Here is a 19,037-nt window from a genome sequence, read left to right as displayed (position 1 = left end):
ACTTAAAAAAAATTTTTATTTTATATTGGAATATAGTTGGTTTACAATGTTGCATTTATTTCAAGTGAACAGCAAAATGATTCAGTTATACATACACACAGATCTATTCTTTTTCCGGTTTCTTTCCCATATAGGTTATTACAGAATATTGAGTAGAGTTCCCTGTGCTATATAGTTGGTCCTTGTTGATTATCTATTTTATATGTAGTAATGTGTATATGTTAATCCAAATCTCCTAATTTATCCCTCACTCTCACTTTTCCCCTTTGGTAACTGAAAGTTTTCTAAGTCTGTGAGTCTGTCTCTGTTTTGTAAGTAAGTTCATTTGCATCACTCTTTTAGAGTCCACATATAAGTGATATTACGTGATACTTGTCTTTCTGTATCTGACTTACTTCACTTAGTATGATAATCTCTAGGTCCATCCATGTTGCTGCAAATGGGATTATTTCATCCTCTTTTATGGCTGAGTAATATTTCATTGCAGGTTTCCCTAGTGGCTCAGTGGTAAAGAATCCACCTGCCAATGCAGGAGACACAAGTTCAATCCCTGGGTCAGGAAGATTCAGAGGAGCCTAGTGGGCTACAGTTCATGGGTTGTAAAAGAGTAAGATATGACTTTGCGACTAAACAACAACATATTCCATTGTACATAAGTATCACATTTTCTTTAACCATTTCTCTATTGAGGAACACAGGTTAATGCCATGACTTGACTATTGTAAATAGTGTTCCAATGAACACTGGAGTCCATGTATCTTTCTGAATTATGGTTTTCCCCAGATGTATGCCCAGGAGTGGGATTGATGGATCATATGGTAGCTTGATTTTTAGAGTCTTAAGAAACCTCCATACTTTTTTCCATAGTGGCTGTAGCAATTTACATTCCTATCAACTGTGTAGGAGGGCTCCTTTTTCTCCACACTCTCTCTAGTATTTATTGCTTGTAGATTTTTTAATGATGGCCATTCTGACCAGTGTGAGGTGATACCTCACTGTAGTTTTGATCTGCATTTCTCTAATAATTGGTAATGCTGAGCATCTTTCGTGTGTTTTAAGCCATATTCACTAACAACTAAAGATGAGAAAGAGAAATTAAGGAAACAATCTCATTTACCATCACATCAAAAAGAATAAAATACCTAGGAATAAACCTACGCAAGGAGGTGAAAAACTGATACTCCAAAAACTATAAGACACTGATGAAAGAAATCAAAGATGACACAGATGGACACAGATGATATACCATACACAGATGACACAGATGATATACCATATTCTTGGATTGAAAGAATCAAAGTCAAAATGACTATATTACACAAGGCAATCTACAGATTCAACACAATCCCTATCAAATTATCAATGGCATTTCTTGCTGATCTAAAACAAAGAAACTTAAAATTTGTATGGAAACACAAAAGACCCCAAATGACCAAAGCAATATAGAGAAAGAAAAACAGAGCTGGAGGAATCAGGCTCCCTGACTTCATTCTGTACTATAAAGCTACAGTGATCAAAACAGTATGATTTTGGCCTGAAGACAGAGATCAATGGGAAGCCTAGAAATAAACCCACATACCTATGGTCAACTAATCTACGATAAAGGAGGCAAGACTATACAGTGGAGAACAGACAATCTCAGTAAGTGGTGTCCAAAACTGGACAGCTACAGTTAAAAGAATGAAATTAAAACATTCTCTAACACCGTACACATAAATAAACTGAGGATGGATTAAAAATATAAATGTAAGACCGGATACCATAAAACTCTTACAGGAGAACACAGGCAGACAAACACTCCTTGACATAAACCACAATATCATTTTGCATTCATCTCCTAAAGTAATGAAAATAAAAGTAAAACTAACAAATAGGAGCTAGTTAAACCTAAAAACTTTTTTGCACAGTGAAAAGAAAACCATAAACAAAGTGAAAAGACCAACACACAGAATGGGACAAAATATTAGCAAATGATGTGACTGACAAGGGATTAATCTCCAAAATATACAAACAGCTCATGTAGCTCAATATCCATAACACAAACAACACAACCAAAAAATGGGCAGAAGATCCAAAAAGACATTTCTCCAAAAAAGACATAGAGACATCCAACTATATTGTTAAATATCTCATAATGTTAAGGATTAATAAATGAAAATGAATAGGTAATCTAATCTCAAGTACTGAGGTTTTTAAAAAAACTTCCATAACACTTATTTTATTTGTTTATTTATTTTCAGGGTAAGAGGTAATTCCAATTTTATTTTCCATCATGAATTTAACTCAATTTACAACACAAGATTATAAAATATGTAGCAAATGACAGTGTTATCCAAATACTGCTGCTAAGTTGCTTCAGTCGTGTCTGACTCTGTGTGACCCCATAGACGGCAGCCCACCAGGCTCCCCCGTCCCTGGGATTCTCCAGGCAAGAACACTGGAGCAGGGTGCCATTTCCTTCTCCAATGCATGAAAGTGAAAAGTGAAAGTGAAGTCACTCAGTAGTGTCCGACTCTTAACGACCCCATAGAGTGCAGTGCACCAGGCTCCTCCGTCCGTGGGATTTTCCAGGCAAGAGTACTGGACTGGGGTCCCATTGCCTTCTCCATCCAAATCCTAGGTTTTCAGAATTTTGAAAATACAATAAATTTTCTAGGTATGTAGTTAAACTCCTTCCAGAGAAGGATTGGGAGATAGGCATTTTGCTGGTTCCCTCTGCGTTGAAATGTGGGGGCTAACCACAGCCAGTACCTCCATTCCCATTAACATATGCTTCTTTGTTTGCTACGATCCTGTGGGACTTATGAAGGCAAGACGTTCCAGTTAACAGAACAGGGAAATTTGGGGCATATCCCTCCCTTGATGGCAGCCATAAAAGTTGGGACACTCGATGTGTGTGAAAGGGAGATGCTGGCAACTTGGTTTTATGGTTGGGGGTGCGTCCACTGATCCTCTGGAGAGGATCTCAGCCAGTATTTCTAAATGCATGCTCATTAAGAAGCTGGATCTTCAGGCAGCAGCTTGTAAAGTAAGCAATCAACCCCCTTCCAGGGAAAGAGTGGGAGATAGGCTTTTTCACCTGTTCCCTCTGTGCTGAGCCCTATGGGGACAGCCATGGTGAATGCTTGTGCTCCCAACATGGGGCTTCTTTGCTACAGTCCTGTGCGATTCAGGAACGCAAGCTCAGATGGCTTTTGAAGTAGATGTTTTGGAAGCCCATCCCTCAGGTGGGAGCATTTAAAACTGGGGCACAGAATGTGTGGTTCAAAGCCTTTGACCCTCAAGAAGCAGCTGAGAGTTGGATGTTCCCTCCTGATTGTATGGCACTGTGCTGGGGGTGGAGTTTATGGCAAGAATGTGTCTCAGCCTTTCCCACCTGTTTCAATGCAGGTATTTTCTCATTTACCTAATGTGGAGGAGTCACTCAGCTAGTTCCTGGATTTTTCTCAGAGGGAATTGCTCTACACTCAGAGCATCTGTGTGAGGAAGGAAATTTACGAGCCTGCTATATCACCATCTTGGTCTCAGTCCATACTAAGGATTTTAACGTTTGCCTTAGTTCTTTTTAGTTGAGAATTCTATTTCAGTCTATTTTTTTTAAGTTGATAATATTTCATTATTTGGTTTAGAGTTCAGTTCAGTCACTCAGTCATGTCCAACTCTTTGTGACCCCATGGACCGCAGCACGCCAGGCCTCCCTGGCCATCATCAACTCCCGGAGTCCACCCAAACCCATGTCCATTGAGTCGGTGATGCATTTACATTATTACCAATTTAAATCAGAGAATTTGAGTCAGGGTTTCTTTCTCTGAGACACCGCCAACACAATAAAAGCAATAATGCATTTATTTCTATAAATAAATGTCTAGACAGTTTCTATAAGGAGAATAAGGTAATGTCAGTTACTCAAAAAGAAAACTTCTAAAAACCACAATGAAGTATCACCACATACCCATTAGAACTAAAATAAAAAATAGAAACAATAGTTAATGCTATTGAGGCTACAGAGAAGCTAAATCTCTCAAACACTGCTGCTGAGAAATCTATAAAAAATAGTCTGGCAGTTTCTTGTGAAATTAAGTATGCACTAACCATACAGCCAATCATACTCTGGCATTTTTCCTAAGAAATGAAACGCCATATTCACACAAAACCTTGTACACAAATGTTCATAAGAGCTTTATTCATATAAGCAAAATATTAGAAACAAGCAAAATGTCCTTTAGTAGGTCAAAGGGTGGAAGCTGAACAAACTCTGCACATGTAGACTACTACTCAGCCATAAAAAATATGCAACACCCCTTGTTGATCTCAAGAGCATTAAATTTAGTGGAAAAAGTCAATCTCTCAATCTTGCTCTATGTGATAATTATATTTAAACTGTAATCAGTCAGTTATCTCTACAGGGTCTACCTCAGTCCTATGTACATTTTGGCTAGTGTGACGCAGTCTCTCAAGGATCATCTCAGGGCGCTGACACAAATTACTCTCTGGAGTTTCCACAAGGGATGGGCGATGAGGCATCCAACTGAAGAAGCCTTTTCCCTGGCATACAACATTACCAGTAACATTTCCTAAATTCGACTGCATTTGATTCCTAAAAATGACTTCTACATTTTAGCACATATTTCTGTATCTTCAGTCTGTGACCCTGATTCTCTGAGTGTTTTGAGGATAGGAATACTGTCAAAAGTTCTAGCAAAAATTCTTATGCTTTTTGTATTACATCTAAAAGTTCATCAAAAATTTGGCATTTTTCCATATGAGAATTTTTTAAAGATTTTGAAATGTGAAATTTTAATTTTTTATAAGTTATAACAGTTTTATTTCACAAATGTATATCTTTAATTCTGCTATGAAAGCCCCTTAGAATACTAAATTTACTTAATTTTTTAGTAGATTTTGAAGTACTGTTATTTAATTTCTTAATAGATTTCCCTTTAATATCACTGTAATGTGAAAAACTAAAATTACTTAATGCTTAAATATCCCAGGCCTTATACTCTGGAAGTAGGTTTTTCTTTTACTTCAACCATGCCATCAACTCTGCCCCCTGCCTGTCACATAGCTTTAGCCCTCATCAACTCAACAGATAACCTTCTTTCAGGCCAGTAGATCTTAACCTACGTTTTTAAGGCAGATTTTACCAGATGCCTACTGAGGAGGCAAGCAGTATCAGCTTTGTTCTTCACCTTTCCCCTCCCTTGCTGTTCTCACAGAGAATATACACACAATACCTATTTTCTGAGTTCAGCCAAAGAGCTTAATAACTGAGACCAATAGAATGAAAACAAAGAAACTGCATAGGCAATACCCATTTACCAGTAACTGAACTCCAAAATACCACTGAAATTAAAGGATAATTGTAGAGATTAAGTAATTAAATAGATCTTGGGACAGAAGTGGTAATAGGAGAAATGAAGAGTAGAAGACAGCAGATTCATGAAAGAAAAAGCATTGAGCAGAAGATATACAGGGAGGGCGGTGGCTTTCTGTTTTTATATCACTGTTACATACTGAATTTCTCCTCAAAACATAGGAAGAGAACACAAAACACACAAACTCATAAAAATTAAGAACTGCAAAGACAATGACAGAAATTTCCTACTTGTACGGAGATGACCAAGTACTGGGATCCTGAAGCACGACTCCAAGAGCATACAAGACAAGGGTCTGCAAAAAAAAAAAAAAATACTCTGGTTATGAAAAGTCTAACAGAGACAAAATTGACTCCCAGAAAGCCAACTTATAAAAATATTACACAACAGTAGAAAACACAGGCCATTAGTTTGGTGATCTCATAGTGAGAAGGTATCCCTTAAGCATGTCACAAAATACTGAAGTCATAAAAGAATAACAGACTTCACTATGTGAAAATTTAAAACTGGCATCCAGTAAAAACAAAACACACCATAAAACTAGTAAAAGATAAACAACAGACAGAAAAAAAAGATTTACCATATAACTAACAGAATTAATATGTATAATCTACAGAAAGACATATAACCTCACTAGAAAGAAAATAATTCACAAAAGAAATACAAACTGTGAGTATACGGATGAAAAGCTGTTCAATTTCTCCAATTATAAGGGAAGCAAATTAAAATTATGAGATAATTTTTTATATATGATTCACATAATATATAAAAGATTCATAAATCCAGAGGTAGTAAAGAATATGGAGAGGAAAAGCAGTCTCATACACTGTTGCTCAAAATATAAATTGCCTTTTAGAGGCAACTTGTAGTAATTTTCATCAATGAGGACTACTTAAATTATGGTCCATTCATATAATGCAGTACTATACATCCATTAAAAATAATGAATTGGATCCATATAAGTGCCAGTTGTATTAATTGCCTCAATAAAAGAAGAAAATTAAAAACAACATACAGAGTATATTTTCACATATAAATTAGGTTTTTAAAATACATACATATATATGTATATATACATAGAATAATACATATACACAGGAAAAAACCTACAAAATATATACTAAACGATTCATAGTAGGACCTAGGGAGAAAGGAGTCTTTCTTTTATGTTGTTTGAACCTTAAAACAAGCATATATCATTTTGTAATTTAAAATAACTGGCTTTTATTTAACAATAGGTAGCATTTATTGGATATTTTAAACAATAAAGCTTAAAAATACACACTAAAAGAATTGAAAAGAATAACTGAATGGGTTAAGAATACCAAATGTTTCCTACCTCCTTAGGAATAATAAATTTGTCAATCTTTCCTTCAATATCTTGAAGCCGGGCAGAAACTGGGGTCAGTTTGGCAGTCCGAACAGTTTCACAAAGCACTTGCCGACAATACCTGTTTAAAAAAATTTTTTTTGAGGATCCTTATTTTGGGAGAACCAATTTGAAATGTATATACATTTTAAAGTGTCATTCAACAATTTTAATAACCTTCTTAACAGAATAGTCATCATAATTCTTATTTGCTTAAAACACAGTGTATACTAGAAGGATATAAAGTTTAGGTATAGGTGAGTATGAATTTAAACTAATAAAAACAACTTTAAAAGTACCAGAAGAAAACTCAAAACAATATTTTAAAAATTTGTGTGCAGAAGAATCCTTTATTTTTAATAAAGGATTTAATAAAAATTTTAATAAGACTTTTCTACTTCAAAATTAGAAAAAATACTGAAACAATGATGGATATCATAAAGAAAAACACCATGACCACGGAAAAATATCTACATATTTGAACTCATCATTAAGTAAAATTAAAAGCCAAGTAGAAAAATTATTTACTGTAAATATATCCTTAATGCATCAAAGCTCTTTAAAATCCCAAATTAAAATGATCAAACATCCCAACAGGAATATGGACAGAAAATATAAAAGCAATCCACAAAAAAAGAAAAAAAATTGCAAATGTCATGGAAACATAAATGATACTCAACTACTCAACCTCATTAACAATGGAAAGACTGCCAATCAAAGCAAATTTTTTTACTTGCCAGATTAACAAATATGAACAAGAGTACTGTTAGAAAATGCTAATAAAAAATAGGAAAATGGACATTCATATTCACTTGGGGAAAGTATAAATTGGTACAACCTTACTGAAGGATGCTGTGCTGGGCTTAGTCGCTCAGTCATGTCTGACTCTTTGCAACCCCATGGACTAGCCCTCCAGGCTTCTCTGTCCATGGGGATTCTCCAGGTAGGAATACTGGAGTGGGCTGCCATGCCCTCCTCCAGGAGATCTTCCCAACCCAGGGATTGAACCCAGGTCTCCCACATTGCAGGCGGATTCTTTACATCTGAGCCACCAGAGAATCTCTGATGAAGGATAACTTGACAATATATATGAAAATATAAAGTTTGAATTACAAGGAGAGGAATAAAAGCTAAAATATATTGAAATCTTGCTATGCACCAGTTCTGTTAAATAGTTTCTATGCAGTATTTCATTTAATCCTTATAAGAAACTCATGGGTATTATTGTTTTTAATTTTACAGATTTTAAAAATGAGGCAATTGTTTAAGATCACACAGCAGGATGAAACAGGGCACTCAAAGCTGGTGTACGAGGACAACCCAGAGGGATGGGATGGGGAGGGAGGTGGGAGGGGAGTTTGGGATGTACACCTGTGGCTGATTCATGTCAACACATGGCAAAAGCCACCACAATATTGTAAAGTAATTAGCCTCCCAATTAAAATTAATTAAAAAAAAAAGATCACACAGCAGGTAGGTGGTATTGACAGGATTCAGACCCAAGTCTGTTACCCCATAGCCCCTAACCGTAAACACTACACTACTGCATACATTCTTAAATAATTATTTCATTTCTCGGACCTTATTAATAGAAAGATTTGGGAATATTTGCAAAGATGTAAGCATAGGAATATTGATTTATATAATTTCTAAAAACATCAAAAACAAAAAAGGAAACATCCTTTCCTCTTTGAACAAATATTTTTAGGTACCTACTACATTAGAAGCACTGCATCAGACACTAAGCTACAACAGTCAACAAGACAAAACCCTCAAAGAATTTCAGAGTCTAGCTGGCAGGGGAAAGGATAGAGGAAGGAACATCAAGGATGAACAATTAAAAAGGCACAGTAACTGTTATGATAAAGGAAGTTCAGGGTGTCGGGGAACACATGGCAGGAGCACCCAACTGGAGAAAGGACTTTACAGATATCCAAACACTTAGCCTGAGACCTGAAGAAAAAACTGGACTCAGCTAGAGGACAGAGGAAGAGAGAATGTAGCCAAAAGTCAGAAGACTAAAAATAGTGCTTCACATTTGAAGAAACAAAAGAATTTCAGTAAAGCTGAAATGCCTCATAAGCCAAGTTAGTGGGTATAATTTTATCTTAAGGGCAACCAGAAGTCATTGAAGGATTTTAAACAGGGGAGTATGATCAGATACCGGAGAAGGCAACGGCACCCCACTCCAGTACTCTTGCCTGAAAAATCCCATGGGCGGAGGAGCCTGGTGGGCTGCAGTCCATGGGGTCGCGAAGAGTTGGACACAACCGAGCGACTTCACTCATTTTTCACTTTCATGCATTGGAGAAGTAAATGGCAACCCACTCCAGTGTTCTTGCCTGGAGAATCCCAGGGACAGGGGAGCCTGGTGGGCAGCCGTCTAGGGGGTCACACAGAGTCAGACACGACTGAAGCGACTTAGCAGCAGCATGATCAGATACAACTCCTCAGATATAGAAAGATGACCAGCACAGTGATTCTCAACTTTAACTACACATTAGATTATCTGAGAAGCTTCTGAAACTTTCTGATGCCCAGAGATTGTTGGTTTGGGATTAGTCTCAGGTTATATATATTTTTAAAGCACCTGAAGAGATCAGTGTACAGTCACTGGCTCCAAGAGCAATCTGGAGTAGCTCAGTTGGTAAAGAATTTGCCTGCAATGCAGGAGACCCCAGTTCAATTCCTGAACTGGGAAGATCCACTGGAGAAGGGATGGGCTACCCACTCCAGTATTCTTGGGCTTCCCTCGTGGCTAAGCTGGCAAAGAACGACCTGCAATGCAGGAGACCTGGGTTTGATCCCTAGGTTGGGAAGATCCCCTGGAGAAGCAAAAGGCTACCCACTGCAGTATTCTGGCCTAGAGAATTCCAATGACTGTACAGTCCATGGGGGTCACAAAGAGTCAGACAAGACTGAGAGAGTTTCACTTTCACTTTCACTTTCATAGGAGGAAGAAAGACACAAGGCTGTTGAAATGCCCCAGACAAGTTGGTGGTGCTCCTCATGGGTGGGGGTGGGGGACAATGGAAAGAACTAAAACTAAACTTCTAACTAAATGCTGTTTGGAAAATAAAATCAACAAAACTTACTCACTGACTAGATGTGGTGGAGTTACTATGTATAGAACACTGTCTACAACACATTAAGAGAAAACATGGAATTTACAGAAGAGTTATATGCTTTGTACTTAAAAATGTTTTTAAATTTTTCATTTTAAATACATACATATATATGTATAGAAAAAGTCTGGAAAAATAATATAGACAGTTAACAATTGTTATCTCTCGTCCTCATTTACAAAGGACATTCCCCTTCTATGTCATACACTTCTGCATAATAAAAACTTCAAAAAACAAGTATGTATGACTTGTTTAAATTGTAATCAATAAAGCTTTCAACATTTTAAAGAATCCCTAACAAATGTCTCCTTGTGAAATCCATGGTTTCGAGTTCTTTCTAATGGCTGTATCTGTATCTTCTTTTCTATAGTTGAAAGATGCTCCAAAGTAAGGTTGCTTGCTACCCAGTCTCAGACTTCCAACCCCCTAAGAAGTCACAGTTGCTGTTTTTAAAAATCTTTTACATTAAGGTATTACTTACACATAAAAATGTTATCTATTTTACCTGTACAGTTTGATGAATTTTAGTCATCATATATGACTGTGTGACTACAACCACAAGAAAGATATGTAACAGTTCCCTCTCACTAGAAAACTTTCCTCATGCCTCTCTGCAGTTGATCCCCTCCCCATATCGGGCCCCAGCCATCACTGCCCTACTTTCTATCACAATAGCTTTGCCTTTTCCAGAAACTCACCTAAATGAAACACACTGTAGACTATTTTTGTGCTTGATTTTTTTCACTTAGCATAATAAGATTTATCCATGTTGTTTTGTATATTGATTTTATGTTACCTTTTATTACTTGGTACTATTCCACTGTATGGATATAACACAATTTATCTATTCAACAGTTGATGAATATTTGGACTACTTCCTGTTTTTTGCTATTATGAATAATATTGCAATAAATGTTTGCATACAGGTCACTGTGTGGACATGTTTTCATTTCTCTCCGGTAAATGCCTAGGAGAACTGCTGGGTCATACTGTACAATTTCGTAAGATCCTGCCACATTGTTTTACAACAGAACTGTACCATTTTGCATTCCTACCATCAATGTATGAATGTTCCACTTATTAGACATCACTGATGCTATTTTATATGGGCCCACGTAAAAGTTTCCCAAGACTGCCTTATGATTTTAAAAAGCAAATTAAGTCATCTATTAAAATCTATATGTAAATACTTTAAATCCTGTAAAAATACATAGCTTTCCTCCATATTAGCATTAGTTTTAAATAAGATAAACCAATTCAAATTTTAAAGACCTCCCCGCCCCTCCCTTTCCTCAGGTTCTTACCTGAGCTTCTCAATTTTCTCTGAAGTGATAGGTCCCTTCCCCAAAACTTGGTCAATCTCTTCATATAGTTTTTTCTGAATTTCCTCATAGGTGGTTAAAAAACAGATTGCCCAGGTGCACACTAAGTGAAAGTTTATATTAATAACAATGAAAGCAGCAAATTCATAGTTTGGGTGCTGAATAAAAAACAAACTTACTATTTTTTGGTGTTTTCTTTTTTTCCCCCTGCCTGATACAGAAGATACATAAATGCTACCAGAAGATAAAACAAGACTGTTCATGAGATTTGTGCTTCATTCAACAGAACATAAACATTTACAGAATATTCTCAAAGAGAGACAGTGAAATCTAGAAAATTTCTTTCATAAAATTGGCAAGTAGTCAAAGGCACTTGATGCATTTTACCTTAAGCAAAACAGTAAGGATAATAAATAAATTTCACATCTGGGTAAGTGTTAAATGCTGGCAACTGTGATGGACTGGTTCACTCAACCATGTAAAATAAAATAGTTGACTTGTCAGTTTCCTCAGGAGCCCTAATGAAATGATTCACACAAGTAAAAATAGCAGGAGATTTACCTATAAATCAGCGCTTCTAAGTTTTTACTTGTAATACACTGGCTCAAGAACTGAAACTGATTACTTGCTTAGGATAGTGGTTCTCAAAAATCTCCTGGGAGTCAGAGACTGTGCGATGACACAATCCCACCACCCACAGATCCTGACTTAGTAGGTTTAGGGTGTGTCCAGGGTCTCTAGATTCCTAACAAATATCAGTTATTCTGATGAACGCCCACACCGGAGTTCACTGGCTTATGGCTTACTTTTTCTGAAAATGGCTTACAGATTATAATCACTGAGGAAATCAAAAGGTAAGAAAATTAATTACAAAATAAATATAAAATAATTATATTTCCCTTAGGGATCCACTGGGATTATAAGTGTTCAAATGAACCATCCAGACACACAGCATCTCTTTCCTTAGATTAAGCCTGACATGCCTCTATCTACAGCTCTACTTTTTCTATGTCAACTACTTTTTCAACTGTGTTTAATAATTTCTATTTCTACTTATTATCTCTTTCCTGAGCTAAAGGGCTAGCTTAAATTGGCCTTAAAGTTAATTATTTTTAATATTTGCCAAAGTCACATATTATCCAAATCCAATGTAAATACATAATTCACTTTCTGCACTTAATATTATTATCAGTAAATCAATAGCTACCTGGTACTCAATTATTTTGATAATTTATTCACATCCAGGGTTCATAAAAGGCATATGAGTAACTCACTTTAACTTCTTTCCTATATATGTTTCTTTATTATGGCTTGTGAGTGAACTGCAGAACTTCTATTTCACAAGTGATGTGAACACTTATGCAGACAGTATGTATGTACATGTATGCAATCTTACAATAATACCCAGTAATGTATAACATTGAAAGATATAGCACAAGGATTTGGATACAGTAGGCACTCTACACCCTGACTACATTATCATTTAAAATTAATATAACTGTGTAATAACTTCAAACACTGTTTTTTTGTACAACTCTATTAAAGGACAGAGAGTATAGCTTTAAAATGTGATTTTAAGCCACTTAATGTTCTTTAATTACAATGTTGAATCAAGACACCAATTTACAGTTGGAAACCTTGGAGGTCATCCTTATTTTAGAAGAGGAAAAAAAATGTAGAGGTCAGTATCTTGCTTCAGGCTACTAAGTCGCAGAGGAGGGACTTTAATCAAGGTTTCCTGCTGATCTTGCCTCTCAAAGGCAAGTTTTCCCCCAAAACTACAAAAAAGATTAAAATATTAAGTCAACCTTGGAAATGATCGATTTTTGTAATATCCAAACTGATATTTTTGTAATATCCAAACAACTGATTCAGATTTTTTAAACATTTATTTATTATTATTTAATTATTTGGCTTCGCTGAGTCTTAGCTGCAGCATGTGGGACCTAGTTCCTTGACCAGGGATCAAACCCAGGCCCCTTATATTGGGAGCATGAAGTCCAGCCACTGGACCACCAGGGAAGTCCCTGATTCAGATTTTTTTGAAGGTCTTCAGCAAAGATATATTTTAACAGTAATACATTTTTTAAACAAGTATTTTTTTTTAAGGTTCAAGACATTATTTTTGACACATGCTTACCTATATTCCACTTAATCTATAAAATCTGGGACATCTCTAGATACCAAAAAAGTATACAAAGAAGAAAAACTTACAGCAACTTCACATTTGTGCTCATGCTTTTTTAATTTTCTTAAACAGAAAAAGCTGTGAACAAAATCCTTCAGGTAAACATAAATTCTTTAGATTTTCAACTTGTGCTTTAATACTTCCTTTAGCATTTTTTGTTAACACAATTTTATGGATATACATATTCTTAAAAACTGTATAAATAAATGGTAGTCTGATAAACTCAAAACCTGTAAGAAAGCTTAGAAATGTATCACCCATTTTAGAATTTTAAATAATAATCACCTTTAATTACACCAAGAAGTTCTTTTAAATCATGATTTCTGTGGCCTATATTCGCTGCTGGTAGATCTTATTAATAGTAGACAGGATTGAAGTCAAAGTGAAAAGCCGCAGCAGGAAACTGAAGAGCTTGTAGCTCTGGTTGGAAAGGTGTCAACAGCAGTTCATTTTAAAGGCACTAACTAGGATTCACAATCCATAAACTGTGTCAGGAAATTTATGGCAATGTTCAGAGGTGGCACAGAGCACCTGGGGTTAAGAAAAGTGGCGGGGGGGGGGGGGGCGGGGGGCCAGGGGAGGAGCACTGTGTGAATCTAGCCTTTCAAACAGGAATAAAAAATAAGAGCTAAGGGAAATTATAAACAGATCTCACAAACAGTATTTCCTTCATCTTAGAATAGCTTTATCTTTCTGTATTTTATAATCTATCTCAAAAAGAAATCAGTTTATACTTACATTTTGCAGTTATTACGCAACTGGCCAGAGAAAATATCATAGTGTCTTCTAGGATCTAGAAAACAAAACTAAGTTTAGATAGTGTGACATGTAAGGTGGCCTGTATTAGACCTTGTATTAGACCTAGTAAAATCATCTACAGTACAGCACTGGGAGTTAAGAAGGAACAAAGTATATTATTCCTTTATGACATTTTCACTTGAATAAAATCTATATAATGTAAAAGCCAACCTAAACACTGCACTGCATTTTTGGCAGTGAACATTTATCCAGTAATATCACTGGCTCATGGCTCAGTCTTATCTTTCTAGCTTGCCTGAGTGCAGCAATGAAGACTCAGCAAGAGGAGCCTGCCACTGTTCTGGAGCGTGATTTAATTTCTGTACCCACACACACCCAGAAAACCACTTTTTGTCTATGCACACTTACATCCACAGAGGAGGCAGAGGACTCCTACAGTGAACAGGTGTGGCAGCAATGGCTCCACTCCACAAACACACAGTAGCCTAGTGGTGTGCTGGGCAACAGATCCACACTGGGAACAAGCCACGCTGCCACATCTGGTCACGTGGGCAGAGCTGTTTAGTCGAAAAAGGCTCACCCAAGCCCTCCTCTGTAACAACCACAGAACTTTGGTTCAGTATCTGCTTACTCAAATATCAGATACTATATAGCTGCTTCCAAGAGCTAAATAACAGGACAGCAAATCTAAATACTGTTTATGGATGATGTACAGCAAAAAAGGAAAAAGCCATTGAATTCTAGGAAGGCATCCGGGTTAAAATGAATAAAAAGCACACTCTATACATGTCTGATTATCCTTTGTTTGATAAACATTTAAGAATTACATCACCTGTTGGTCATTAAGGCTTCCCTGTACTAAGGAGTCAATGAAAATATGCTGACTGAAGTTCCTTCCTTTTCGTTCTTTAATGATTTTCTTTAAAATAGATTCCAGTTGCATAAGGGCTTAGAGAAGAAAAACAAAAATGATTTTCATTTGTGAGGATTGAACAATTTTTTGTATTTCTACAATGTTCCTATGTGCAGAGTAAAACTTTCAGTTAAGAGAATAACAACATAATTTTTAAAGCTAATTTAAAGTCTAATATTTCTCATTTTTGAACACATACCAAAATGCATAAAACATATATGCACAATTTAACAAATAACTAAATCAAACGCCCAGGTCAAAAAGTAGAACGATTCTACCCCTTAGAGGACTTTTACACATATACCCCTCTGCTGGTATTATTCACCTTCCTTCTAAATTCTGTCCTCTTAATTCCATTCTTCTCCCAAATCAAGCATCACTCATTTAGAAACTCCAACAAGTGTGAAATGGTCAGAAAAGTAAATTTCTATAACCTAGAAGATTAATCCAACTTCCAAGAAAATTATCCAGAGATCATTTCTCAGGCCCCATCTTACTTGACCTATCACAGCACCTGATGGAAACACTCTCATTTGGCTCCCAGGATCCACTCTCCTGGGCTTCACACTTCGCTCCCACTTTACTGCCTGCTCATTCTAAGGATCCTTTGTCAGTTCCTTTTCATCTCTCCAATTTCTTAATGATGGAATGCCCAAGGTCAAGGACTCCTTTTCTTAGATCTTTATTTATACTCATTACCTTGGTGATAACCATTCTCATGCTTTAAATACAATCTATGGATGGAACACTCCCAAATTTCTATTCCCAGTTAGGACCTCTTTCCCCTGAATTTCAGACTTGTATCAAACAATCAACTCAGCATCTCCACTGAGATGTCTGAAGTATACTAAACATAACATATCCAAAACTGAAGCCGTGATCTTCCCCTTCAAAACTGGATCTTTCCATAGTATCTGTCCCATCTGATTTCCTAGAAATTTCATTTTCCAACTACTCAGGTCTAAAACCTTGGTATTTCCTTCTCTCATACCTCACATCTAATCTGGCCATCAATGTTGGCAGTTCTAATTTTCAAAATATAGAATTATTCTCCCTTATTCTTTTTTTAAAAAAATATTCTATTTTCTGCTACCTTCCACCTAGTCCAAGCCACATTATTTTTCTTGCCCAGTTCCCTGCAGTAGCCTCCTAATTAGTCTCCCTGCTTCTGTTCTGAGCCCGGAGATGACAGCAGCCCAGTCACACCAAAGCCAGACAAAATCTGTTCCACTCCCATCAGTCTTTCTGGTCTTCTGTTCTCCTAACTCATTTCACTCCAGCCATGGAGTTCCCTGTTGTACCTCAAATATATCAGGAAGAATCTTACCTCAAAGACTTTCCAACTACTTTTCCTCTACATGGAATATTCTTTCTCCCCCTGGTCATGTGGATGTATTTATAAAATATATAAATATTTTTTTACTCAACATTATAATTGCAAGAATTTTTTTTTATTTTGTTACATTTCTTTTATAACATTTGTCATGTTGATATTATTTCCTTAGCAATTCCTATATTATTGGATATTTAGATTTTCTTCCGTTTTTCTACTTGTAGAAGTATCACTACAAAGATATTCATGAGTATTTTCTTATTTTAGATAATTTCACTCATTATAACTCTTACTTAACATGCATTTTTAAATTGCTTTCCCAGGACTGTACCTTTGCACTTTCCATTAATCCTGTAGGCTGTACCAGCACTACAGTACTCTCATTCTGAGTAAGTGCTAGAGTTTATTGACTAATTGACAGCCTTTCCCTCTCTTTTATTTAAGAAAAACTTTCATAATAGGAAATGTAGGAAAAAACATAAAAGGAAGAAAAAACACATGACCTATAACTTCATGAATCAGATATAACCCTATTAAAACTGGGCACATTTCCTTTTGTCATTACTAAAAATTAAGAGTGAAAAAACTTACCATCTTCATATTGTTTTTTCCGAGTTGTACTTTTATCAAGTGATCCATCCAGAAAGCCTTTTCCAATCTCAGACCAAACCTGAAAATAGCAAAGTATACCTATTATTTAGTACATAAATTTTCCAAATAATACCATGCAATCTAAGCTAATAACTGAAGAACCTCTGTCTCACCAACAGAACTGTTAAATTCTCTCTTTCACATGGAAATCATTTATTCCATTGTCTTTGAAGATAAGGCACAAAATATATCTTACTAAAAAAAAATATATATATATATCTTACTAATTTCATTCAAAGTACTTTCAAACTAATTATAACTAAAAAGTCAGTTTCCTTATTTTCAAAGGAATATGAATGAAAAGGAAGAGGAACTATCAGTAGAGTCAATTTTCAATTTTTTATTACAATGGCACTGGTGGGTAAGTAAAATTCATTGTAAAATGGTAAAATGGAATTTGCTCAGTCATGTCCAACTCTTCATGACCTGATGGACTGTAGCCTGCCAGGCTCCTCTGTCCACTGGAATCTCCAGGAAAGAATATTGGAGTGGGTTGTCATTCCCTTCTCCAGCGGATCTTTCCAACCCAGTCATTGAACCCAGGTCTCCTGCTTTGCAAGCAGATTCAGGCAGATTCTTTACCATCTGAGATGAATTCCAAATTTTTACTTCACCATGATAACTGGAAGGGATTTCCTAGTGGCTCAGTTGGTAAAGAGTCTGCCTGCAATGTGGGAGACCTGGGTTGGATCCCTGGGTCGGCAAGATCCTGGGAGAAGGAAATGGCCACCCACTCCAGTATTCTTGCCTGGAAAATCCCATGGATGGAGGAGCCTGGCAGGCTATAGTCCATGGGGCTGGAAACAGCAGGACACAAGTGAGCGACTTCACTCGACTTCACTCTTCCCTTTTGTTCTGCACCTCAAAGATAAAGTTAAGATGATAACTGGTAAGCACTGGCTAAGATCTAGGAAAAGGTTAAAAATTAGTCTAAAGTATGGAGAGAGCAAACAATAGGATTTCAATACTGGATACTTAGTCATGAAAAATTTTCTTGATAACTGAGAAATTCTGAAAGAACTTGTGGAAAAAAGAAAATAAATAGGTATTTTAAAAATATTCATAGTTATGAGTCCTCAAGTCTTACCTTATGAAGATATGCCTTTCAAACTATTTAAATGTAAAAAATTAAACTACTAAATGTACTGTAAAAACGTGCAGCAAATGTTTATATTAGGAATACCCTTTAAGTGAGAAAGAAGTGCCTAAGTACAACAAAGAGCACAGGGTAAAAATTTATGATGAAAAAATTGAGTTAATTTAGCTATTCCACCCCAACAAAAAAAGCTGAACAGACTAAAAAATCAACAGCTCTTCTTGGATCTCTGAGACAGAATAGGGCCCTAGGCAAACTGAGGCCCCCAAGACTGGACAGAGAGGTGAAAATGGGAGGCACGTCTTACTGTAGCAGACTTACAGGTGGAAATTATCTCAGAACCAGCGCTGGGGCAGGAGAACCTGAACTCAAACTGACTAACGGCTGGAGATTCACTATACACAACTCTGACGGTCAAAAACAGGTAAACCTAAAATTGCTTTTTTAAAAAAAAGTCTTTTAAAATACACTATAAATAAAAGTAAAAGCAAATGAAAATGGAGATAAAAAATTAAAAGCTCTTGGTAAGAAAAAGAAAGACATTGACCGAAATACAGATAGAGGACATGAGAAGGCATCCCACAAAAAAGAAACACAAGCTGCTCAGCAAAAATATTAAACAATGTTTAACTTCACAAACAAGAAGAGAATTACAAATTTTAATTATGAAAGATCATTTTTTACTTACTAGATAGGCAAATATTTAAAAGACGAATAACTGTGTCAAAAACACAAGGAAAGAGCACACTAATGTTGGTGGGATAATAACTAGGACCATGTTTTTGGAGGGCACTTCAGAAACACAGTATGCAACTGGGTGTGAGATGTACATTTTTTCATGTTAACACCTGTGAAATAGAAACGCATCTTAGAGCCTATGATATCTCCCAAGTATGGCCAGCC

General features: G+C 36.2%; 1 protein-coding gene across 1 annotated transcript in view; it reads right to left on the bottom strand.

The window, feature by feature from the left end:
- The window catches only part of LOC128071513 (cytochrome P450 20A1), a 43,066-nt gene that overhangs the window by 1,552 nt on the left and 22,477 nt on the right, over nt 1-19,037 (bottom strand). The window contains exons 6-11 of the mRNA XM_052664345.1: nt 16,979-17,057; nt 14,974-15,089; nt 14,121-14,175; nt 11,177-11,297; nt 6,718-6,829; nt 5,609-5,673 (exon numbers count right to left, since the gene is read on the bottom strand). Coding sequence (XP_052520305.1) covers nt 5,609-5,673; nt 6,718-6,829; nt 11,177-11,297; nt 14,121-14,175; nt 14,974-15,089; nt 16,979-17,057 — 548 coding nt within the window. The remainder of the gene's footprint in view (nt 1-5,608; nt 5,674-6,717; nt 6,830-11,176; nt 11,298-14,120; nt 14,176-14,973; nt 15,090-16,978; nt 17,058-19,037) is intronic.

The sequence above is a fragment of the Budorcas taxicolor genome, chromosome 2, assembly GCF_023091745.1.
Source record: "Budorcas taxicolor isolate Tak-1 chromosome 2, Takin1.1, whole genome shotgun sequence".
Classification (NCBI taxonomy): domain Eukaryota; kingdom Metazoa; phylum Chordata; class Mammalia; order Artiodactyla; family Bovidae; genus Budorcas; species Budorcas taxicolor.
The sequence above is the reverse complement of the archived record's forward strand: the minus strand, read 5'-3'. Positions and strand labels throughout refer to the sequence as shown.